The 26,415-nt window shown below is 39.4% G+C and overlaps 1 protein-coding gene across 1 annotated transcript in view; it reads right to left on the bottom strand.

The window, feature by feature from the left end:
- Nucleotides 1–1,977: 1,977 nt before the first annotated feature.
- Nucleotides 1,978–26,415, bottom strand: part of ABHD3 (abhydrolase domain containing 3, phospholipase) — a 40,754-nt gene continuing 16,316 nt past the window's right edge. Inside the window, exons 5-9 of the mRNA XM_045781901.2 lie at nt 13,307–13,419; nt 8,513–8,686; nt 6,269–6,317; nt 6,024–6,189; nt 1,978–2,837 (exon numbers count right to left, since the gene is read on the bottom strand). Of these exons, the coding sequence (XP_045637857.2) occupies nt 2,659–2,837; nt 6,024–6,189; nt 6,269–6,317; nt 8,513–8,686; nt 13,307–13,419 (681 nt within the window). The 3' untranslated portion in view covers nt 1,978–2,658. The remainder of the gene's footprint in view (nt 2,838–6,023; nt 6,190–6,268; nt 6,318–8,512; nt 8,687–13,306; nt 13,420–26,415) is intronic.

The raw sequence follows: 26,415 nt of genomic DNA, 5'->3' as shown, positions 1-26,415 counted from the left end.
TGCTCTTGTCTTTTACGCTGTCAAAATTCTTTGCCTTCCAAACAAGTTGTTCTTTTGCATAACTTACCAACCATTTGAATAACTATTTCCCCATACTATCACCAACACTATATATTATTAACCCTGATGTTATTAAACTTGTAATCTCATGGTCACAGATCTCTTTGTATTTATTTATGTATTTATGTATTTATTATTTAAATTCTAGTTAGTTAACATACAGCGCAGTATTGGTTCAGATCTCTTTGTTTTTAAATTTTGCATTTCCTAAACTACTAGTGAGACTGTCCAACTTTTCATAAATTTATTGGCTGTTATTCTTTTTTTTTTTTTTTTAAGTAAAGTGAAAATATATTAAGTGAAGGTAAGAACGGAAAGGAAAGAGCCGTCGAGTGAGAGGGGTCCTGAATGGGTCGCCCTTTGGCTGCTATTCTGTGGGTGTCCTTTATGTATCTTTGTCCACTTTTCTATCAGGTGTTTCATTACCAATTTTTAAGAATTCTTCAGCTTTGGGGGATACTAACCTACTGTATATTGCGAACGTTTCTCTTTTCTTCTTCTTCTTCTTTTTTTTTAATATTTATTTATTTGACAGAGCGTGAGCAAGAGCACGAGTTGGGGGGAGAGGTAGAAGCAGGCCCACTGCTGAGCAGGGAGCCTGAGGCGGGACTCGATTCCAGGACCCTGAGATCTTGACCTGAACCAAAGGCAGATGCTTAACTGGCCGAGCCACCCGGGTGCCCCTGTAAATGGTTTTCTCTGTCACTTTTATTCTAATTTTGTTCATGGTGGTTTTGTAGAACTGAAGTTTTTATGTTTATGGAGTCACATCTCTCCTTTCTTTCTATGTGGGTTCTCAATTTTATATTTTGCTTCAGATGTACCTCTCCACTCTAAAACTGTGAAAATAACCTCCCATGTTTTCATCTGGTGCCTTTATGGATTAAAAAACTGTTTCTCTCTTTACCCTAGCTGGAATGAATGTTTATATGCAGAGGAAGGTGAAGCGTTACCTCCTGCATTCTAGCATTGACCAATGGGTCGACAGTTTTCTTGATGCAATTTGTTTAAAATTTAAAGATAACTCTGAAAGGAAGGATCAGTCCCACATGAACCGTACAGACTGAAAGTAACTATTACTATTGAATCAGAATATATGCTGTACAAAGAAAGCTCTGATGTTATTGGTGTTATCATCCTAGACACGGTTATAAGGAAGTCTACAAGTACATTATTAGGAACTCTCCAAAAAGCGGCATGTTTAGTAAACAATTCAGTATTAATATGCTTTTGCGTACATGGTTCTCTTAATGTGATACCTGGGCAAAAATGTACATATTTTATAAACAGGTGGAAATAGTGAAGAAAAAAAAAAAGAGGGGGGAAAGAGGTTGAATGGTATGGAAGCTACCACTCTGAGCTGCCCAGCTCAACAACCGTTGCCAATCCCCTCTCCCTTGCCTACACGACAATTGGAAAAGTTGACATGCTTGATTTCCCAGCCTCCTTCTCAACCACGGTGGCCATGTGACACAGTTCCTGCCAGTGGACATATAACTGCAAGTCTTACATCAGATATGTCGGGCCCCACTCCTTCCCCCTTTTCCTTCTCTGAACACAAATGTGATGTCTGGGCTGCCGCAGACATCCTGTGTCTACGAGATAACTAGCTACCCTGCTAAACGGAGTGGAAACAGAAAGAAGCCTGAGTCTTTGATGACAATGGAAACCCCTGTCCTGACCAGCCTGGAGACTTCTTATTATGCAAAATAATTAAATAACTTAATTCCTAAGTCACTCTTAGGCAGGTTTCCTGAAGCTGAAAGTATGTTTAATTGGTACAAATGATGTGAACCCTATTTTCTGGAAACAGTGAAATAAAACATTTTAATATTTCTTACTAATGCATTCATGAAATTAGCATAAATTAATTTCTAGGGATTACTTTTTTATAGATAGAGACTCACAAAGAAACTATTTAAAATGATAGAATTTATTTTAATATATTGATATATATGTATGCACATATACTATTTTAAAAATAAGCATGTAAACTATAATCGTTATAAAACATAAATCAGCCTTAATTTATTATTATCAGAGTAAAAGAGCATGTATAGACGTCAGTCTAACATTGTTACAGTTGCCTTTTGAAGTTAGAATACATAAAAGATTTAGTGTGTTATATTTTGTCTTATTTCAGTTTTCACATTATCATCATTAGGTATAAATACCCTTAGGAATGTGCCAACTTATAACTTACATTCAAATAACCAAAATCTCTTAACAGTTATTAAAGTACCATTAAGTCACCCTAAAATGAGTAATCTAAAAAAATACCAGCCTAAATTAAAACCCTGAGGAATTAAAATCTTTTTTACACAATAGTTTTGGTTAAGTGCAATTCCATGTTTGACTACTTCATTTAAGGTCATACTTGGTAAGGCATAGTAAAAATAAAATCTACATACGTTATGATCTAAATCTATATCTCATGTCTTGCTAAAAAGTTGTTTTGTTTCCCCAAAAAAGTAGTTTTTGCATGTCATTCTGGACCTCTTTACCACCTGCTGGCTTATCCGCTTTATATACAGTAAAGATTTGTGCACTAAGCTGAGCTGCCTCATACAGTGGTTCAGACAAAATGCACCTAAAGAGCTACATGCTGGAGAGTTCATGTCCGTGCTCAACCATGGCCTGCACAAACTGCTTGAAGACTCGATCCATGTAAGTGGACTGCCTTGGCCAGAGTCCCTCCAGAAAACCAATATGGCCTCCATAAGAAGTAAGGACCAAAGCAACATTAGGGTTTTGCTTGGCAGTTTCAATTGGAATAGCTTGGGGAAAAAACAAGATGAGGGAAGAGGGGAGGTAAGAGAAGGAAAGGAGAAAGAAAAATACATAATTATTACCGGTTTCTGTTAGGGATAAGTGCATGCTTTTATCATTTCCAATCATTATAAACTGAAACACCATTACATAAATAAATATTTGTAATGAAAATGGCTAATGGAATAAGTCTAATTTATATCAACCATTTATATTCTTACAACAGGTCATGTTTATAGGTATGTACTGAAATACCATTTTTGGAAGAATCAATCCATACCATAACATCAAAGCATAAAAAGGCCCAGGCTTGTTTTGAGAAAATGAAGTAAGGTAATTCAAGGAATGGTGAATGCTTACAATATGCTATAAGATCCCCACTTAGGTATTACACCAGGAAAGCAACAACAACTAATCTTATCACCTTTGTGAGAATTATAAATTCATTACGTAGGACTTTGGTTAATATTACATGAAGTTAGATTCCTGAGGGGCCAGTTGTTGGCCATATTAAGGACTCAAAATTATACAATAATTTATATAGTAAAAATATATAGAGATAGCAAAAAAGAGTGGAATGAAATACTCCCAAGTGGTAATAATGTTTATCTTTGGGTGGTTAAACACTGGTGATTATTTTTTCTTTTTCTTCCTTGTCTGACTTTTTTTTTTTTTTGAGTTTGTGATCTGAATTTTTAAAAAGTATATTTTTATTTATTTATTTGGCAGAGAGAGAGCAAGAGAGTGCAAGCAGGGGGAGCAGCAGGCAGAGGGAGAGAGAGAAGCAGGCTCCTTGCTGAGCAGGGAGCCTGACTTGGGGCTCCATCCCAGGACCCTGAGATCATGACCTGAGCCGAAGGCAGACGCTTAACCAACCGAGCTACCCAGGGGCTTGACTTCCTATTTGTAGTCAGGAGAAAGAAAAATTTTATTTTGAAAGTATAGCTGCTTAATTTAAATAACTCTGTAGCAATGACAACCTTTTCACATACTCTACGAAACCCATCCTGAGTAAAATCTTCACTCTAAAGGATGTGAATTGAAGTTGTTTTTATTTTTTCTCCCATGCTTCGAGTTCACAATGAAAATATTTTGATTTAAGATCTATAATGAATCACAACCTGGCATGAAAAGTGTTTTAATTTCAGGTACTGCTAAATCTTATCTCCTTAGTTAAGGTAATGTGGTTGTTGCAGTATCTAGACCTTCATATCTTGGACAGAGTCTTAAGGGTAAATAAGCTGATTAAAGGTAAGATCTCCTACCCCACACCTTCCTACTGAAGGAAAGGAAGCTGACACACTCTAGAACTGAGACCCTTACAGATGGAGCTGCTGCCGTGCCCAAGTTGCCTGGTCAGATGATGTGCTTAGTTTGAGCCCCTCACAATCCTCCCTGAAGAATAAACTTCAAGATCGTAAATCAAGACCCAGCAAGTCAAGCCCTTGCTCAAAGGGGTCCTGAACGCACATCCTTAGCCAGCCCCACCTCAAGAAGAGTATCTCCTATCTTGGGACAAGGTATGTAAACTGAGGGGAGGGGCAGGTGAAATAACATATTATTTCTGTATTTCCTTTTTCACTTTATATTAAAGGCTTTGATTTAGAATGCTTTATTTGCCTCTGACGGAATACGAGTCCCAATTTCACACTCTGGATACACTCAAGAATTTCTAACACTGATAGTTACAGTCCTATCAGAAGAACAAAGGCTATGCTACGTTGAGTCACGTGAAAGATGCTGGCTGCCCACGCTCTCAGAATGCAGACAATTGCCTATTATTTCAGTGTGGCAAGACTATCTTAAGGGCTTGGGAAAGAATAGGGAATAAATGAATTTAAATTTCAACCAAGTGGGGCAGGTTAACAGGCTGAGAAATTTTGGTTGGTAAAAGAAGGGTCTGTGAAATATTTAAAAAGGAGAAGAACTATACTTTCTTAATCCAACGAAAGTAGGCTAAATGACCACCACATAATTCAACTAATACTGAAGTTCACAGTTTCATTTCTTGCTTTGTGGTGAAAGGCCAAAAAGTTCTAGCCATCTAAAGTTACTTGTGATTAATCATAAATCACACAATAAAATGATAGGTTAATTTTTTTTACATACTTTGGGGACTTTCTGAAATGTTGACAATACATATATGTTGTTTTTGTAGTCAGATTACCATTTTTTTTTTAAATGAAGTACTTGGGGAAAATGTTTTTAAAGTATTTAGGGGGGAAATGAGAAAAAATTTATAAAAAGCTTTTTAGGGATGCCTGGGTGGCTCAGTTGGTTGAGGCTGAGTGTCTCCTTCAGCGCAGGTCATGATCTCAGGGTCCTGGGATCAAGCCCCGAGTTGGGGGTTGGGGTCGAGTCGGTTGAGCTCCCTACTCAGTGGGGAGCATGCTTCTCCTTCTCCGTCTGCTGCTACCCCTACTTATGCTCTCTCTCTCATGTGCACACGCACTCTCTCTCTCTCAAATAAATAAATAAATAAAATCTTTAAAAGAAAAAAGCTTTGTGAAATTTCTTTAGAAAAAGAATTAGAGGTCAAGTCTGCTGGTCCTTATGATGACTTCTAATCGTCTTATATTGCTTCAATGTATGCACACATGTGTATATCTTTGTTACCATTCCCTATTTCTTAAAATAAGAGAGCAAGGAAGTTAATTTGGGCATAATTTTCTTTTATACAGTATCCAGGGAAAAGCAAAGACTGTTTCCCTTCAAATGTGACCGAATGTGCTACACTCATTGAGATATTCAAGGACATGATGTTTATAAAGTCTCGAGTTTTCTTCCGGGTTAAAAGGGGAGAAAAATTCCAAAGCTTTCTGCTTAAGAATCTAGGGAAGAAAAGGCAAGTGATGACAATGAACTTGTGAGGCAAAGATTCTGTGACATAATCTGTCCAAAGAACAGTGTATTTGATAAGAAGGAAAAGTTATAAAACATTAGAACAAGCAAAATATTCAGAGTCATAGTTCACTCGAAGCCTCTCAATGAACTAGATAAGGGTCTGTGAAAGCATGTAAAGTGACCTCACCCATTTAGATACTAAATTATGAGGATCTAGCTACTTTTTTCTATTACAGTGGAAAACATTTTAGGTGACATTTAATTTCTCATTACTGTATTTTCTTTAAAAAACACTAGTATTTTAAAACAGCCAATTCATGTCAAAATGTATAGAAATATGTGCATGTTACCATGACTTGGTGAGAAAACATCATCCACAGAATTCAGACACAACACTGGAATTCCTACTGACTTCAGTCTACGATTCGGGCTGGCATCAGTATAATAATCATCGATTGTTTGGTATCCAAACATGACTGAAGTGAATCGCTTATCAAATTCTCTGATGGATTTCGCCTGAAATATAAAAACAGATTATCTCTATTCTTGGAATCCAAAGAGGAAATCAAAATATTACACAAAGTTTCTCTCCTACCTTCATGACATGATCCATGTCGATTTGTTTCACAAACATATGCCGGTGCCTACAGCAAAATCATTTCAAAGGTAAAAAGCGAAGGGAAAAAACAAATTAAGGTTAGTGCTATCTCCATCATACCTGAAGTACTTAATAATAAATAACTAAACAGTCTAACACAAGGCACAAAGTTGGTACTCAATAAATATTTACTTAATCAGACTCAGCAGAAGTACATTGATATTTATCCTGAAGACATTTTTTAAAAGTACTTTTATGTTTTTAGAGAAAGAGTGAGAGGGAGGGGCTGAGGGAGAGGGAGAGAGAGAATCTTAAGCAGGCTCCACACCCAGCACAGAGTCTGACATGGGGCTCGATCTCACATCCCTGAGATGATGTGTGAGCCAAAATCAAGAGTTGGATGCTTAACAGGACTGAGCCACCCAGGTGCCCCAAAAGTACTTTTTTCTTATTTGAAGGACACTGAACTAATTTTGTAATAATAAACGTAAGTATTGTTTCATAACAAGTTGTACCTACACACTGCTACTATTAAACCAATTTAGCTAAAAAGGCCTTACTTAAGCTAGAGGCTTTCAACTGGATAAACCACTTGAAGACATTATTTTTAAATTGCTATGTTGAAAATTAAAATTCATCTTTTATATTCTTATATTTTAAATGGTGGTCACTTTTCTTTCTTTCTTTTTAAATATCTTATTTATTTTTAAGTAAGCTCTCTGCCCAATGTGGGGTTTGAACTCACAGCCTGGAGATCAGGAGTCATGTTCTACCAACTGAGCCAGCCAGGCACCCCTAAATGGTGGTCATTTTTCTTATATAATCAATACTTTAATTCCCAAATCATTCTCTTCACTTTTCTTGCTATTGTCCTACATTTCAGTGACAAGTAATTAGTGATCTTTTTAATATTTTAGGCAATATTTTATAATCAACATCTGTAATTTAATAAATAGGCTAAGTTTGATCCAATGTTTAATGTCAACTTCAGGGGTATCTGTGGGTTTTGATAAGTCCTGTACAAATTAACTGGACTTTTTATTTAGCATTTGTATTACACTGATCAATTCACCTAAAAGACGGATGGTAACAGTTATCAAAATAGAAACAGAAACACCTCTGTTCTTTGGTACAACACGAATTTATTTATTTATTTATTTATTTATTTTATTTTTTAAAGATTTATTTATTTATTTATTTATTTATTTATTTATTTATTTATTTATTCGACAGAGATAGAGACAGCCAACGAGAGAGGGAACACGAGCAGGGGGAGTGGGAGAGGAAGAAGCAGGCTCCCAGCGGAGGAGCCTGATGTGGGGCTCGATCCCAGAATGCCGGGATCACGCCCTGAGCCTAAGGCAGACACTCAACCGCTCGGCCACCCAGGCGCCCCGCACATGAATTTAAATGGTAGAAGATATACAAACAGTTCCAGAAAACCTAATGCAAACATAGCATTCTGGTAACGTTAAGAACTGTGGGGGCTGAGAATACCCACGTGAAGTGCATTGTCCTAAGCTTCTAAAACATACTATGCTTGTAAGCATATGCTTAAGAAACTATATTATTCTGCGGTAAAAACAATGCATTGCTTACTGCCCAGGAAAGAATGAGGTATTAATAGATTACCAAGAGGTAGAAAATCTGGGAAATAGCCTTCATGTTATGCAACACAGTCAATGCTAACATTTTTACTCTTTTGGAATAATTTAGAATAGGGACAGAACATGGTCTTCAAAGTGGGGGCACGTATCCTAGGGGTTGTACCACTGAGATACAGAAAGAAAACATTACAACCTTTATCTACATTTTTAGCTTATCCTTAAAATCTTTTTATTTTTGTATGTATTGATAACAAAGAATATTTGGGTACAGTAGCAAAAGCATATAATATAAACAGTAGCAAAAGCCTATAATATACAATTAGCAGCGTTATACTTTACAACTTTTGTTGTTGTTCTTGGGGAATGTAATCCAAAAAGTTCTGAGACATCAGGTTTTAAAGATGACTCACTTATTTTTTTTAAATTTTTTAAAAAAGATTTTATTTATATATTTGACAGAGATAGAGACAGACAGCGAGAGAGGGAACACAAGCAGGGGGAGTGGGGGAGGAAGAAGCAGGCCCATAGCGGAGGAGCCTGATGTGGGGCTTGATCCCATAACGCCGGGATCATGCCCTGAGCCGAACGCAGTCGCCCAACCGCTGTGCCACCCAGGTGCCCCAAGACGACTCACTTATTAACTGAAGACTGGAGGCAAGTTGTCAAATAATAATTAAAAAGCAGCCAGTTGAGTGGTTTCTCCAACGACTCAGAGCAAGCAAAAGTATTCCAACCAACTGAAAAAGTTGCAGCTGCCTTCAATGGAGTTTTTGGCCCAATTTTGCCCAGGTAATTCAAAAGCAGCATTCTAAAATGGGGAGAAACAGGAAACTTAGTGATGAATTTATCTCAAGATACAACTTTTTTTTTTTAAAGATTTTAATTATTTATTTGAGATAGCACGAACAGAGGGGCAGAGGGAGAAGCAGGATCCCCACTGAGCAGGGACCCTGAGATCATGACCTGAGCCAAAGGTAGATGCTTAACCGACTGAGCCACCCAGGTGCCCCAAGACATTTCATTTCCATCTATGGCTTTTACCTTACCTATGGAGAAGAAAAACATAAACCCATGTTTAAGGCCTTTATCTTGGAAAAACATGCAAATATCTTCATTCTTTCCTTACATTCATATACTTATTTATCTTGCAGACCATATTGGGAATGGGACAAGGCATACAGCTATTACTTACATGCATAACCTTCTATGAAGTAAAATATAAGAGAAATCCCCTGTAAGAGTGGGTTTTTTTCCTCCTTCTCTCCCTTCCTTCCTTGCCTTGCTTTTTTCTTTTCTTTTCTTTTCTTTTCTTTTCTTTTCTTTTCTTTTCCTTTTCTCTTTTCTTAAAATGATACTGGGGGTTTATTAAAAATATGCAAATCCTTGGGCCCCAGCTTCTAGGTGAATGATTTAGTATGTGAGGAGTGTTTCAGGCCACAGAGTAAATATTTTGGGCTTTGCTGGCCATATAGTATCCGTCACAACTACCCAACTCTATGACTGTAGTGCAAAAACAGCTATAGATAATACATAAATGAATGGACATGGCTGTATTCCTACCAAACATTATATACAGATGAAATTTAAATTTCATGTAATTTTCACATGATACAAGCTATTCTTTTTTTTAATTTTTTTCCAACCATTTAATTTTAAATTTTTTTAAAAGATTTATTTATTTATTTCTTTGAGAGAGAGCAGAAGAGAGAGTGAGAGAGCACACAAGCCAGGGAGAGGCAGAGGGCAAGGGAGAAGCAGACTCCCCACTATGCAGGGACTCCTTCGCAGGGCTCAATCCTAGAACCCCGGGACCATGACCTGAGCCTAAGGCAGACACCTAACCAACTGAGCCACCCAGATGCCCCATTTAATTTTTTTTTTTTACAAACTTTATTTATATAGGGAGAGAGAGAGCATGTGTGAGCCAAGGGGAGGGGCAGAGGGAGAGAGAACCTTAAGCAGGCTCCATTCCTAGTGCAGAGCTGACATGGGCCTCGATCTCACAACCCTGAGATCATGACCTGAGCCGAAATCAGGAGTTGGATGCTTAACTGACTGAGCCACCCAGGCACCACTTTTTCAACCATTTAAAAATACAAGAACCATTCTAGCTCTTGGACAAAAACAGACAGACTGTCAGATTTGGCCTGAGGGCTGTGGTATGGCACTCGTGGCATAGATGAAAGAGCATGAAGGAGTGGTTTTCAGACATGGTTGTACATTGGAATCACTTGGGGGAGCTTTCAAAATTATTACAGACATCTGGGTTTAAGCCAGGAGATTGTGAGTAATCGGTCTGAGTGGGCATCCTGGTTGCCTCTGAGCCCTTGCTCCCTAAAGTAAGTCTCTAAAGGGCTCCCTAGCATAGAGTTAGACTTTCTGAGTTGTGGGAGAGCCCCTTGCCCTCAAAGTCACTTGTTTTCTCTTCCTACTCTTTCCTGTTTTTTGTCCTAAATTATCACACATTTTCCCCTTTCTTTGGTTCTATCAATTTTCCTGATTTTAATCTAGTTCTATTTTGGTAAGAGGGACAAGAATGGGGTTTAATCTAACACTAATGTAATCTAAGTTTAACATTACCAACTAAGAGAAAGGATGATAGTCTAAATTCTGTTTGTCATATTTTCCATTCTTTATTTCTCCAATTGCCAAGGTTCTGAAATAGGAGAAATGGGTGAAAATTCTGTCTCCTTCTCTTTCCTCGTCCAAGTGGCTTGCAGAGTGAATGTGATGAGGTTTTTGATCAAAAGTGGAAATTTTGTTTCTGCAAATGACTCTTTTTTTTTTTTTTAAGATTTTATTTATTTATTTGACACAGAGAGAGACAGCGAGAGAGGGAATACAAGCAGGGGGAGTGGGAGAGGGAGAAGCAGGCTTCCTGCTGAGCAGGGAGCCTGATGCGGGGCTCGATCCCAGGACCCTGGGATCATGACCTGAGCTGAAGACAGACGCTTAACGACTGAGCCACCGAGGCGCCCCTCCGCAAATGACTTATTAATGACTGTACTCCTGGGATACAGTACTGTGGTTCACTAAGTCATTTAAAGAACAGTGTTTGCTCTCCTGCAAAGCGTTGATTCTAGAGTCCTAGTTTTGGTAGTCCTATTCTTTGGCTGGAAAAGAGTGCCAGGAAGTTGGTTTAATGGACAAATTGGAAGGGTTGGAAGGGAAGCTCTCAGGAGTAGGAAGGACCAGTAGTATCCATGACCAAGTATGTAGGGGGTTACTTCTGGACTATTATTCGGGAGAAAAATAATAAGATGTTACTTCAAAAAAGGATGTTTTATTTTGACAGAAAAAGGACTCCATTTTTTCACCAAAAGAAAAGAGACAGACAGAAAAAGAATCCAGGAGTTAAGAGACTTAAGAGGCATATCAACCCCCATGTACAGACCTTATCCGGTTCCCGACTCAAACACACTGTAAAACCAACCAACCAATCAACCAACCATCAATTGGGGAAATGTGACACTGACAAAATATTTGATGATTTTTAGGAATTACTGTTAGTTTTGGTCAGGCGTGACAATGGTACTGTGTGTGTGCGTGTGTGTGTGTGTGTGTGTGTTTTAAAGAGCGACTACATTTTAGAGATACCTACTAAAATATTTATAAATGATATCTGAGATTTATTTAAGATAATCAGAGTTGGGGGGAATAGAGATAAACAAGTTTATCTGTGAGTTGATAATTACTGAAGCTGTGTGAAGAGGGTTGATTATTATTGAAGCCAGGTGGTTAGTATGTATGTGGGATCATGATCACTCTTCCCTTTCATATATACTTAGAATTTTCTATACATTCTTTAAAGCTTGTTTACCAACTCATTGGGAGACTGAAACCTGACTGGGTCTAGCTAGCATGGTGTGGATTCCTTGGCTAGACTCCGTTCTGGCGTAAAACACCTACTTGGTCCCGGGCATCACAGGTTTGGGGATTACCCCAGTCTACAGGGGCACTGGACATGAGGATCTTCAACAGACTATGCTTTTGTCTGTTGCATTTCCAAAAGAAAAAAAAATGTGTCAAGCTATAAAACACATCCCCAAGTGGTAAGCCCACTTGGGAACGTGTCACAGTGCTAGGCAACTAGAAAGGGTGCTTCCTTCAAACAATTTACAAGACATTAATATTCAACCAGCTGCAAAGGCTAATGGTCAAGTTCTGCCTTCAGGCACCGAGGCTTCAAAGCTACATGAATAGGCATTTCCCAGGAGCTTCTGAATAGAGAATCTGGGCCTGTTTACGTAAGGGCTGGCCTTTAAAAAGTCAAGAATTTATATGATTAGGGGAAAAAGTTTAGCTGGCATCCTGTCCTCTACAGTTCACATTATGGGGCTAAGGAAAGAGAAATACACTGAGCACGATTCGGAGATTCTGCTTGGGTTTTCTGCACTGGTTTAGATTTCTTCCTTTACTAGGTCAAGTCAGACCTTCCATGCTAATGTAAGAAATGTATTCCTTTCTTTTTAGCTTTATGTTTATCAGAATCTAAAAAGCTGTGGCTAAAGACTATTTTTCAGCATCTATCATTTGTAAAGCCTGTTCATTTTCAAGTAAATATGCTCCTAAGATGTTCTGAAAATTGAAATGGCAGATAAATCAATTACAAAATTAAGAAAAAAATACTATTTTCTATCTCATGTGTTTGCTGATTTAAAAAAGTAGTTTTGGACAAGAGTTTAGGGAATCTAAGCATGGTGAAATTCCAGATAATTAAAATTTTGGATTTTATTAAGTTCATAATCGCTGGAATGAAAAATATCAACAAAGATTAGTAGAAATGAATAAATATGGCATAAATGTTCCAATTAAGCCCCAATGTAACTGCAAGAAGCACAAATTATAATGATATTCATATGCTTAAAATAGTAAGGGTTAACAATAAAACTTCAGAGTTTCTAGGAGAGCATTCCAGGGTAGGTCCATTTGCCCAGCAACAAAACAAAACAAACAAAAACACCACCACCTGGAGAAAAAAATTCTGAAGGCCTTTTCAGCTGGAGAGAGCAAGAAGCGATTATTTCTATGACTGGAGTGATGAAAGTCAGCCTACAAGGTCAGCTTCCTGTGTGGTGCTGGAGGACACACTTACAGAGACAGCTGGGAGTACATCAGGGAATCTGAAGGTCAACATGGCAGCTGCTGAATGATAGAAATCAATGTCATAGGGTTCCAACAAGCCTTCAGGCTCACAAAACCCTGAGTAACCCAAAGAGATACTTGTATCCTTTTCACAACAGAGCCATAGTTGTCAAGGAAGATATTAACATTCACCTGGATTAATTCCTTCAGTCATTCAACCATGGTAAAATAAGATAAAAATAATCATTTATTTTTAAATGTCTTTGTAGCTTATAGCCTCCTGAAAGAAGCAGTCAGTAAGACCACTTCTCTCTCACACATTTTGGAAAGGAGAAAACCTTACCCTCCCATCGAAACCCCTGCTGCCAGGAAAGGAGCGGAAGGGTACAGACTGTGCACGTGGTGAATAACTGTCTCCAGGTCTTCAGTGTTAGCACAACAGTAAGTCCTTGGGGTCTGTAAGAAGAGACAAGTAAAGCACTAAATTTAAAATTATGAGGTTCATGATTTGTATAATACAGAAATGAAAAAAGAGCAAAAAGACATAGATAGGAGAAAATAACCTTTGCTTGCACATACTCTGAGTAATAATGATCTATCACATTCATATCTTGCAGCATATGCCATTTAAAGGCAACACTAACCAAGTTGGCACTAACCAAAAGACTTTGGTCATGCAAGGAAGGCTTGACAGAAGTAGGGCAAGACCAACCCAAACACCTTAAATTAAATAGAATACACAATACCGTATTCAAATGTGTCTTCAACTTAACAAGAACAGAGTCAATTTAGGAAGAAAAAGTGAAGAATTACACTTTTTTTTTTTTGAAAAAAAAATTATGCCTGACAAAACCGAACTAATTCTTTATTTAAAAGAATAAGCGAGCAAGCAAGCAAGCGAGCAAAGGAGACTTTACAAGAATGCCACAAAAATTTTAAATTGCGGCTGGTTTCTAACTGGGGAACTGTTTTCTTTATCCCGAGTGCTGTCCACCAGTGGGGGGGGGGTGTGGTTTTCTGGCACTGCCTTCGCTCTAGATAAGGCAATTTCCAGTTGCATTTATTAATTACATACGTTCTTTTACAATAATATATCCATAGGGCCCCAGCTGCACTACAGAGCAGACACTTAATATGTTAAAATATGTAAAGCTGATTACGCCTCAATACATAAGACATTAAAACGAATGGTTTTCATGTGAAGTTCATCAATAAGGGCTTTGCTCCTAGCAGGAAAGCTTCACAAATGCTTTGTTTGAGCTGTGGGAGGAGAGGGCAATCCTCTCTGTAGAATCAATGTGAGAGTGTGTATATGGGAGATAAAATAACCAGAAACTGAATAATACGGGGAGGAATCTGGTTAACACTGCTCTAACACAAACAGTGACCTGGACCATCTTGACTTTCCTGTTCCAATATACCGTGATCGCGATAGTAAGGTTATGTTCACCCACCATGCGATCGCTAATGAGAAGCCTGAGCCAACCGCAATTTTTAATGATCCTTCCAATTAAACTCAAGCCTAAAACACTACCCGCTGCCTACCTCCTTTTGAGGTCTGCAAATATGAAACTCTCCAAAGACAAATGTTAACCTGATAGGATTTACGGCGGCTAAGTTATTAAATAATTAGGTTTGTGTCTACAAAACCCTGAGGAAGATCCCATTATTCTATCTATTTTATATAGGAAACTGAATTTAGAGAAGTTAAAAGACTCTTGGCACATCTTACCAACTAATATGAGACTAAGCTGAGATAATTTTAAAAAATCCTTTGTGATTAAAGGCATTTGAGGGGCACAAATTCAATGTAAAGTCTAAATGGGATAATACCTACTGCCGTGCTCATTTGTAGTGACTGCACAGTTTGTCACAGGGATTCAGCTGAAGAAACCCTTACATGGGGTTTTTATTACATGTGAGTCTAGTCACACTGCATCGTTTTAACATTTCTGAAGTATCTGTGACAGTCACCGACACGTACTCTTGTCATGCAGGCTTGACGTCAATGCATGCACACACATGGGAACACACGATGATACACACAGAGGTCAGGGAATGAGAAAAATGGCCTGTGGAAAATTACTAAGATCAGAGAATCTTAGTGCCAGGAAGGACCCGGTTCCTTATTTACACAAGAGCAAATCGAGGCTCAGCAAGGTTGAGTAATTTGCCAAAGGTCACCAAGTAGCAGAGCCTGGATCTCATGTTTGTAATAAGTAAATGACTTCTTGTAAAGCACCAGGATACCATGAGGGATTTACTTAATAAATCAGCATCTGGTACCCTCAGATATAGGAACTGATTTTTCTGTAAATGCTTTTTTTCCAGATGGATTCCATTAAGATCAAAACTGATAATACTGGCATGGATTGAAGTTGCCACAACTCTGAAATTCAGCAAATCAAGAGCCTTCAGCCAGGATCCTGCCAGCCGCTCCCTTGGCATCCGTGACGGCGCTATCCCATTCTCTCCTGCTGATGGCGCTATCCCATTCTCCTCCATTTCCTGCCGGGTTCCTGTCACTCCCCCCACAACCCCGATGTGAATACTCATTCCCAAAAATTTGTCTTAGGCATGCATCTGCTTCTCTGGTCAATACTTGATTCCTGAAGGTCTTACCTACCTTCCTGGCTTCATCAAACCACCTCTAGGCAACGACCAAACCAACTCTCCACCCTGTCACCTGATCTTGAGCTCCAGATCCAAATTTCCAAGTTCTAGCAGGCACGCTCACTGTCATGTTCTGTCACTACTCCGAATTTAAAATGCCCCAAAGTAAACTCTTCTCTTTATGAACACTATAATGCTTGTCCTAACTTCCCATTTTTTTAAAAATAAATGACACCTTTATTTTCCTAGTTAAAACTATAGGTGACATTGCCTTCTCCCTCTCCCTTAATTTCACAGCCAATAAACTGCCAAGTCCTGTAGCTTCTTCCTCCTCAGTGTCTTTTGCAGGAAACACCAGAAACCCCTTCATTCCACTCTAGTAAAGGCCTGTATGTTAGATTCTCTTAGAAGAGCCCCTGAGACAGCCAGGATGTGAGTGCAAGCGGTTCATTTGGAAGGTGATACTAGGAAGCACCAGTAGGGGAATGGTGAACTGAGTCAGGGAGGGTAGGAAGTCAGTGAAGACTATGGGACCAAGTAGTTTGTGGCTATGGGCAACAGGGGACCCAGTCCTCTTGAGGCACTTTGGGACACTATGTGAATATGGTTAAAAATTATCCCAAATGAGTGGCAAGGCAACTGGGCTCCACCAGTTCCCTTCAGCCATTGGTTGAAGACTGCTCCTGGAGGACGGTCACTCGCTGGTACTCCTGGTTGGCCCTGAGCACAGGTCCAGCAGGCTCCAGTGGCTAGAGAGGCCCCAGCTCAGGACATGTGAGCGTTTGCAGGTCAAAGCCATCAGGTAAGGCATGCATGGAAATGGTAAGTGTCACAGAGGTAAGGATGTGACAAGGGTGTGGCACCAACAGTCTCTGCTACCAGGCCTTTTCACCTCTCACTTGGGCTGTTGCAATAACCACTAAACTAGTAACTCCCAGACTTTGCTCATAACCACCCCTAATCATATCTCCCACTCACTGGCAATTAATCTTCCTAAAGAACATCTCTAGCTCTCATCATGGCAGTATCTTTGCTTAAAATCTTCACCAGCTTTTCACTGCTGGCTGAATTAAGGACACATTCTTCTGCCAAGTGTTCAAGGCCCTCCACAATATGCCAAGTAACCTTTCCAGCTCTGGATTTTATCATTTCTCCATAAGTATAGAGTGTGATCAATGACACACCACTATTGTCTTGTGTGCCGGCCTCATAATATCCTTGCTTCTTGTGTAGACACTTCATCTGCCAAGTGTCCTTCACCATCGACTCTGCCTGTTGAAATCATGCCTTGTAATAAATATCAGGTAAAAGGCCAAGATGTGGCCTCTGGTCTCCGTGACATCACAGCCTTTCCCAATTCTACCCCCAACTGTCCCAGCCAGTCTGCTCCTGGCCCACGTTATCTATTACCTGTCTGTCCACTACTATCTTACCTCTCTCTCTCTCTGATAGTCAATAAATACTTGTTGAATGGAACTGAAATATACAGGACTGAAAAATGAGAAGGCCTGACTAATAACTTCTGATATGCAAAACTATGTGGTTATATCACGTGACCTCTTGCTACTTGATGGTTCCAACAGGAAACATCATATGCCTTCTTTCTTTACAGGACCTGAGACTTACTAAAGAAGGGATTCATCAAGGATACACAGCAAAGACACTAATGGGGGCCATACATTGAATTCATAGGCCTGGCAGAAATTTTCTTCAGGTCTAAAAATTTAACTAGCAGCTTTTTAGGCAAAACATTAGTTAATTCTCAGTTGCTAGGGCTACTAATGCAACCAGCAACTAATCCTATTGCAGTAATTCCTGTCTTTTTCCATGCTTCCAGAACAGAGGTAGAGTAAGCCATATCTAATGAGAAAGGGATTAAGAGAGACCTTGCAGCATTCAGCTGGGTGGTAAAAACTCCTATTACAGTGAGATGAGGATGGGAAAGGTATTCTGGAAAGATGAAGAAAATCTAAAAGATAGATAAGCTTCCGGCAGATGTTTGGGCATAAATATTTTATAAGTTAGAATAATTTGAAAATAATTACAAACCAAGATTGTTCAAATTATTCACCTGCAGCTATGATCTGAGAGAAACAATAGTAATTTGTTTAATGGCTTTTAGAGGTTCATTTTTAAAAAAATCACTGAAGAGAATAATGAAGTAAAATTAATTCTTAATTATTCACACATAATAGATAGGAAAAGAGTAAAGCATATATTTTATATTCATCTATGAACTACATATAATCTATCCTTCTTAATTCACTTCCAAAAAAGTAGACAAACTGAGTTCTCCCTAACCTGAAAGAGAATTTTCCTGCCCTGGTTTAGAGGTCATTTGTTTTAAAATGCAAATTTTCATTTAAAAAGTGGTTGTTGTTTTTTTTTTTGTTTGTTTGTTTTTGTCCGGTCTAGAAACAAATTAAAATTCACCCTGTTAATCAGGTAGCCTGACTCTCCCTGGCTATTCTGGAAGGAGATGAATTTGCTAATCTGCAGCAGAAGCCATAACCCAGGACCCTTCTCTCAGGGCTGGGGTGCCTCACATTCAATACCGAGCTGGGTCAGCGAGGGTTTTAGCTTTCCATCCGGCAAAATGAAAACTGAAGAAGACACTTACATCTCTTTTGAAACAATCATCTCAATTTCGGCTGGTCAATGAACTGACAAGTGTAGGTAGTGTGATACACGAGGGGCCAGTCTTTCGCTACCACGACAAGGGTCTCTGGCTCAGTGAGTGGACTTTGACAGTCATTTTTGCTACAAGTAAAATAATAATAATAATTTCAATTTCACTTTTATTTTATTGTAATGTCTGGTAATCATCGGGAGCTTAGAATATTTCATTTTACGGCCTTCCGCTCCCAAGTATTTAAAGGTCTGTACTGAAATACTGGATAAGACACTGCTCAAAGGAACCGTGGTTCTTGCGTGCACGTAGGCCCCCAGAGGAAGTCGTCCTTTCGTGAGTACCAGTCGTGCTTCCTCACTGATCTCTGCAGCACGTTTTTGTTGTTGCTGCTGTCTTGTTTTCATTCCACTCACCCCCGGTCCAGTACCCAGTGATCTGCCCCAGTTGTTAGGAAAATTGATCTTCTTTTTAGAAGACAAGTTCGTTAAATAGGAAGTCAGAGAAAACGACACTATGCATACATAAATCAAACTGGCACTTTATGACTAAGCATTTTACCTAGTCATTGATAAGACACGTAAAATGACTAAGGGTCTACAAGTGCCCGGGACTTTGACCGTTTCTTAAAATAACTAGCCACAAAACAAAGGGCCCCAAGGAATATCCCGGCCACCTCGGAGGCCAAGATGGTCTAGGTGCCACATTCCCACTCATTTCTATATGGCTCACATGCATACGCACTCCAATAAATGTGACACCAATAAATGTCCCCAGTGCTGTTGGCGGCTTGAGCAGATCGGCCAGGTAGACAGGAGTTAGCCTTGGTCCAGGCACCTAAGAAGCAAGTCTCATGCCCTGCCTGCCCTGGTGGGTTTGGGGTCAGAGGTGGCTTTCCAGGGCCAGGGTTCGAAGGGAGGCTGCCACCTCACAGCGGTCCTCAGCCCTGCTCGTACTTTAGACTCACTGGGGAATGTTAAGCCAGATCACAGAACCTTGGACTCCACCCCAGACCAAATGAATCAGGATCTCGGGGGTGGGGGGGCAGGGGTCGGGGCCCAGGGATCCGTGTTTTTTAGAGCTTCCCAGAGGATTCTAATGTGTAGCCAGGGCTGAGAACCAACTGCTTGGAGAGGAGAAGAATAGAGAGAAACAGGGTGAGAGGAGAAGAATAAATAGGGTGAGAGCTGAGCCAAGAGAGGAGGAGGCTGCAGTGACAAGAATGATAACGATCTAGACTGACTTGGGAAGAGGGAAATCTAGTGCCGTGGGAATTCCTTGCAGCGCACAGGGGAGTGCTGCCAAACGTCGCGTAACTTATAGGATCACCTGACCCATACTAAACATTCAATAAATGGTAGCGAGCTATTAAGTTATTGTTATTATTCCCAGAAATTCTTTAATTATCTAAACATTCTTTTTCTTTATTTGAAAACTGTTTCACTACAGAGAATTGTACAAACTTTTGTGTACCCACCACTTACAAGAGTCGGTATTCCTGCACTGGACCTATCAATGTTAGGAAAAAATTCTAAAGGATTCAACACATTCATACCCCTATCTGGCTGAGATCAGCCTTCCTGGGTTGTTCTGATTGGGGTGGAGGAAGGAAGGGAGGTCATTTTTGGAGCACTTAGGAAAGAGCAGACTTGGATGGGGCACAATGGTGTTCAGTAGGAAGGTATCGGGTATGGGAAAGACAGTGCCTGCAAGTCTTGAGTCTGACCACTGAATTGTGCCCTGATTGGTCCTGTCTTATATGTTTCTCCTCCCTCAGACCGTAAGGAAGGTCCTTAATCCCTTCTGAACGCCTACTTCTGAAAACAGAACTCAGGAGGGGAAAGAGCACTACATCCCTCCCATCCCATTAGCTTCCAGAGCTAAGGTGGAAACCCTCAGTAGGAAGCAAGAGCAGATTTCTCTAGATCCGAGTCCTTAATGAACCATGCATTACCTGACGATGAGGTAAGAACCCTCTTGTTGAAAATCCCTTTATCTCTAACCCCAGGTTTTCAGCCTGACTTGACTTAAAGCCAGCGCTGGAAGGTAAGGACATTTCAGCAAACAGCCTGAGTTCCTGCCCTGAGACCACTAATCAGTTTTATGACCTCAGGCCTGTCACCCCACTTTTCCAGAGGCATCCTCATGTAAAAAATGAGCTTTTCAGGATTAGAGGATCTCGGAAGCAAAGTGCCAGGCCGGGATGAGATAAGCGCTGGTGTCAGAATGTAAAATAAGCATGCTGCTTCTCTCACCGAGAGAATATTGCTATGCACCCCTCCCCCCAAATCAGCTCTCTTCCCCAGCGTGCTTGGAGCTGAAGGTGGTTTACGTTCTGCTGCGGTCCTCGTCGTGTCAGGGGCTGCTATCAGATAATTTGAGAAGCAGAACTGATCCACTTGAGCAGCACCTGCTTTAAAGTGTAGTCCAAGGGGCGCCTGGGTGGCTCAGTCGTTAAGCGTCTGCCTTCGGCTCAGGGCGTGATCCCGGCCCTGGGATCGAGCCCCACATCAGGCTCTTCCACTATGAGCCTGCTTCTTCCTCTCCCACTCCCCCTGCTTGTGTTCCCTCTCTCGCTGGTTGTCTCTATCTCTGTCAAATAAATAAATAAAAAATCTTAAAAAAAAAAATAAATATAGTCCAGCTTCTGCTCCCCCTGTTGGCTCTCCCTTACCTGCTGAACTAGCTCTAACTTGAATGGAAAGTACCCGAAGGAGGCTTTTCTTTTTCATAGCTTCATGGAGCATGATTCACATGCCATAAAACTCACCTATTTAAAATGTACAGTTCATCATGGGGAAGAGAGGAAAAAAAAAGACGAAACCAGAGAGGGAGACAAACCATAAGAGACTCTTAATCATGGGAAACAAACTGAGGGTTGCTGGAGGGGAGGGGGTTGGAGGGATGGGGTGGCTGGGGGATGGGCATTAAGACAGCGCGTGATGCAATGTGCACCACGTGCACCATATGCAACTGATGAATCACTGACCTCTACCTCTGAAACCAATAATATACTACATGTTAATTAATTGAATTTAAATTAAAAAATGTTTTAAAAATAAATAAAATGTATAATTCATGGGTTTTAGTATATTCAGAGTTGTTCAACTACCACCACAATTTCAGAACATGTTTATCTCCCCAAAAAGAAACTGCCACCATGAGCAGTCACCCTCCCTCCCCCGGCCCTAGGCAACCACTCATATAGTGTCTTTCTGTCTCTAGAGATTTGCCTATTCTTAATATTTTATATACATGGGATCATATAACATGTGATCTTGTGTGACTGGCTTCTTTCACTTAGTGTAATATTCTCAAAGTTCATCCACGTTATAGCATGTATGAGTAGCTCATTCTTTTTTTAAGGCTGAATAATATCCAGTGATATGGATATACCACATTTTCCTTACCCATTTGTCCATCGATGGACATCTGGGTTCTTTCTACCTTTTGATTAAATGTGAATAATGCTGCTATAAATATTCGTGGTTAAGTTATTGTATGAACATATATTTTCATTTCTCTTGGTTATATACACAGGAGTGGAATTGCTGGGTCATATGATAATTCTATGTTTAACTTTTTGAGAACGTGCCAGACTATTTTCCAAGGCGGCTATTTTCTTATTGTGCCTAGAGATACAGAAGTCTGTATGACCCCGTAACTAAAAAGAAAGTGGGGCCTCTATATAGCTTTCAACAAACTCAGTTTTGCCTTTGTAAATTATCGTTCCTAAACTAAGCTGGAAGCATAATATTTCATAAAGTAATTAATAATACTAGGGAGTTTGTGGATAACTTGGATTCCTGGATTTGTATCCTTGAAAACCCATCTGCAGAGAGCAAGAAAAGGTACCATCTACTCCAAGGGCTCCAGGAACCCTGCAGGAATATCTGAGTGTCAGTCTACAGAGACTAGGACTTTCCGTCTCCTATAGCTAACAGCCACAGGGAGGGCAATGTGCAGGCTTCTCATTTCCTAGTGAGCAAGGCTTTTGGCTTTTCCACAATTCTGCAATGTGCAATTGGAAATGAGGACAATATGGTAGTGGAAAACTTCTTTCTTATTCTCCTCTGCAGGAGTCATAGTAATCCCTGTGAATTCTAAGTATAGCACCAACATATTTCAGCAAAACTCTTCTTTTTGCATTGCTTCCACTCCTAGGAGAACTGCTTACTCTAAATTCCATTTCACCTTTGCTAGCTCTTTTGGGTTAATTTCAGTTAGAGAATTTGACTTCCTGTTTGATCTTTGCTGATTCATCTTTTGTTCTTTCTTATGCCCACAGGAACATCTTACTTACTCTGGGTCTGAGCTACATTAAATCCTTTCTGTAACGAGGTGAGGCATAAACAAACATGAGCGTTCCTCTAGTCTGAAACAGTAATTGTTCACAGCTCTAAGGGCAGAAAGAAGGATTACCAAGGGAACTAAATATCAAAGATAGCTCTAATAATCAATATTGGCGTCTCATTTTTGTGACCTCTTAGAGTATAAGAAGTATATATTAAATTATGGTTAATTTACTCCCTTACAATTCTTTTTTAAAGCAGGTATTTTAAAGCATATGATTGTAATTACATTTCAGTCATTTTACATCTCAATTCTTTTTAAGATTAGATTACATTAGTCTTTGTGATACAGATAATTGCTGGAGGTAACAGTTCATCAGGATTCAAGCCAGTGCTCCGTATAAGACTCCAGAGACCAAGCTACTCTTACCTTCTCACTTAGAACTCTAAATTCTTTAATATAAAAAAGAAGTTTTATAAAATAAAAATTCTTAAATGTTTATCTATATCCTATCCCTTTGTGAGAACTTGAGGTGTTCTTGGAGATTTTTCAAAAAACCAATTAATACGATGGCTTAAAGTTACTAGGTTGCTACATTCTTTCAAAGTAAATTTCCAATTAACTTCAAATGCTAAGGTAGAAGGTTTTTCGAGCCTCTTGCTCTTTCTTTTCTCTCCTCCTTCCTATTTGTTGTGCTCTAAGATTCTATCCATAGACCTCCCCCTTTTGCTGTTCAAACCGTCCCTAAGCAATCTCCACCACTTCTGAGCTCCAGGTTTCACTTCTGCACTGACAGTCTTTCTTTCTGTAGCTTGTACATCTCTCCTGAGGCCCTGTCTACTATATCCAACTGTTTTTTAGAAATTTCCACCTGGATGATCTCAAAGCACCCAAAACATCCAAAACTGAATATTTTTTTTATACCAAAAATCTTGTAAGTTCTCCTAAATTTCCTGTTTCGGCAAATATTAGGGCCTTTTACCAATCAGCCAACCTAGAAATGTCGACCTAGACTTTCTTCTTTTTGCTTCCTGCAATACAATTAATATTCTTTCTGCCCTGTCAATAACCTTCATTTTTGTTCTCTCCTCTTTCTCCCTCCTACCTCTGTTTTTAAACTCTGGGTACATCTATAGTAACTGCTTTCCAACTGGCCTCCCAGACTCCAGACTCCTTCCCTTCCACCTCTTTTACACACTGCGGCCATGGTTCCTTCTCTAAAACAGGGACGTGATCAGATTATTTTATCCGTCAATTATACCTCTATAAAGCTGGAAAAAAAAGTTAAATGTCAATGCTTCAATAGTAGACCCCTTGGATTCTCCACATGACTTCAAAATCCCACCCAACCCTCTAGAAGAATCCCTGTCACTTCCTGAATGAGAGGGAGTATAACATAATGGTCAAGACCATAAGCACACAGTCAGACTACATGGGTCTGAATCCTGGTTCCGAATTTCCTGGCTAGGGCATGTTCTTTTTTTTTTTTTTTTTATAATGATTTTTTATTATATTATGTTAGTCACCATACAGTACATCCCCGGTTTCCGATGTAAGGCTCGATGATTCATTAGTTGTGTATAACACCCAGTGCACCATGCAATATGTGCCCTCCTTACTACCCATCACCGGCTATTCCATTCCGCCAACCCCCTCCCCTCTGAAGCCCTCAGTTTGTTTCTCAGAGTCCATAGTCTCTCATGTTTCATTCCCCCTTCTGATTACCCCCCCTTTCTTTATCCCTTTCTTCCCCTACTGATCATTCTAGTTCTTATGTTCCATAGATGAGAGAAATCATATGATAGTTGTCTTTCTCTGCTTGACTTATTTCACTTAGCATTATCTCCTCCAGTGCCGTCCATGTTGTAGCAAATGTTGAGAACTCGTTCTTTCTGATAGCTGAGTAATATTCCATTGTATATATGGACCACAACTTCTTAATCCAGTCATCTGTTAAAGGGCATCTCGGCTCCTTCCACGATTTAGCTATTGTGGACATTGCTGCTATGAACACTGGTGTGCATATGGCCCTTCTCTTTACTACGTCTGTATCTTTGGGGTAAACACCCAGTAGTGCAATGGCTGGATCATAGGGTAGCTCAATTTTTAACTTTTTAAGGGACCTCCACACTGTTTTCCAGAGTGGCTGTACCAACTTGCATTCCCACCAACAATGTAGGAGGGATCCCCTTTCTCCATATCCTCTCCAACAATTGTTGTTTCTTGCCTTGTCTATTTTTGCCATTCTAACTGGCGTAAGGTGGTATCTCAGTGTGGTTTTGATTTGAATTTCCTTGATGGCTAATGATTTTGAACATTTTTTCATGTGTCTGTTTGGCTAGGGCATGTTCTTAACCTGTTTGTGCCTCACTTTCTTCAGCTGGTAAAGGGGAGGTGATGATGGCTATGCTTAACTAAATCATTGTGTTGTTACTACTGTTGAACATTAAGTACAAAAAGACATAACTGATATATTCTAAGGATTCAGTAAACGTTTGATAAAATCATCCTCATCATCATCCCTCCACCAGTAAGTACATGCTCTTACATATCTCACTCTTTATGCTGAGAAAGCCTCTCTATTCCCTCTCTTGGTTCCGTACCACAGCCTTCAAGATCCAACTGAAATTTACCTCCACTACCATGTTCTCCCACCTCCCCCAAGCAGTTAGTTATGCCTTCTCTTTAAGCTCAACAATCTTTATACATCCTCTTACAATTACATTTTGCACTGTATTGCATATGTTTTCAAGTATCTGAACTCTGTCCTGCAACCTAAGTAAAAGCTCCTAAGGGCTAAAGTTGCATCTAATATCGTGTACACTCTTCACCATATTGCCTTGTCTAGTGTCTAATTTAATAGGCATACAAAACAGTTTTTCTGAATGAACAGATCTTTGTCTCTCACTCTATGAGACCTAATGGACTTTACTTTGTAGCACATTATTTTCTTGAGTGCCTCAGACCATGTCTTCCCCATTTTTGTATCCTGGAAGCACCTAGAAGAACACACAGCAGACAAGAGCTGTTCAAAAATGATTTCGTGGGTCCAGGGCCACAGTGGCAAATTCAAATCTTTCCCTTTAAGAGTACCTGCCATTTGTCTACGAGATTTCTAAAGGGCTGGACTAAATAAGGAAATGTGAACCTTCATATCAAACTATTTATTGTGAGGTGCTTGAGAAAGAACGTAAACATTTTATAACTTTAGTTTTTGAAATCATGTTGATCCTAATTCCCTCCAGGACCCAAGTCCTTGTAAAGCAAAGTGCGAGAGCCCTTTTCCCCCCAAGCTCTCATAAAGTACTGACATTAGTGACATTTTTATTTCCAGCATGACTTACTTGTTTATAGTCTTAATATCTATCATTCTCTATCAATGACTCAAAAAAAAAGTTCCTTTCAATTCTGGTAGAATTGGCTTTGACCTGTTGGAGTGGTAAGGGATTAACAGCTGAAAATATTCAAAAAAATTTCAGTGAATAGGAGTTCTCACTCCAACTCACAGGTTTAACATCAGATAGAATGATGATTTTCTAAGAGGTGGGAGAACCTCTAGCAAAAACTTAAGGTGTTAGAGGGGAAAAAAGCTGAGTAAATAAAAAGATTTAAATAATATTTCCCCTATGTAAACTTTGGCTGGCAAATAGGCATATAACATACAGTCAATCCATTTCACGACAAAAGTAAATTTCTTAAGTGAAAAAAAAGTATCACCGTACTGTTTGATCTGTTTTGTACCAGTTAATTTTTAAAGAAAATGTGTTTTGCATTAAAAATCATATAGATTAATATCTATTGATGTTAAAATACAGTAAGTATAAAAGTTATAAAATAGATCTTCAGCTTCTATAAAAATAGAAATACATTACGTATATTTTACTTATGTACAATCTAGATACACATAGGCTAAGGGG

Source organism: Ursus americanus, chromosome 19 (assembly GCF_024610735.1).
Source record: "Ursus americanus isolate L20-20 chromosome 19, mUrsAme1.1.p, whole genome shotgun sequence".
In the NCBI taxonomy this organism is placed as follows: domain Eukaryota; kingdom Metazoa; phylum Chordata; class Mammalia; order Carnivora; family Ursidae; genus Ursus; species Ursus americanus.
Note: the sequence above shows the minus strand (reverse complement) of the source record. Positions and strands in the feature narration are given on the sequence as shown.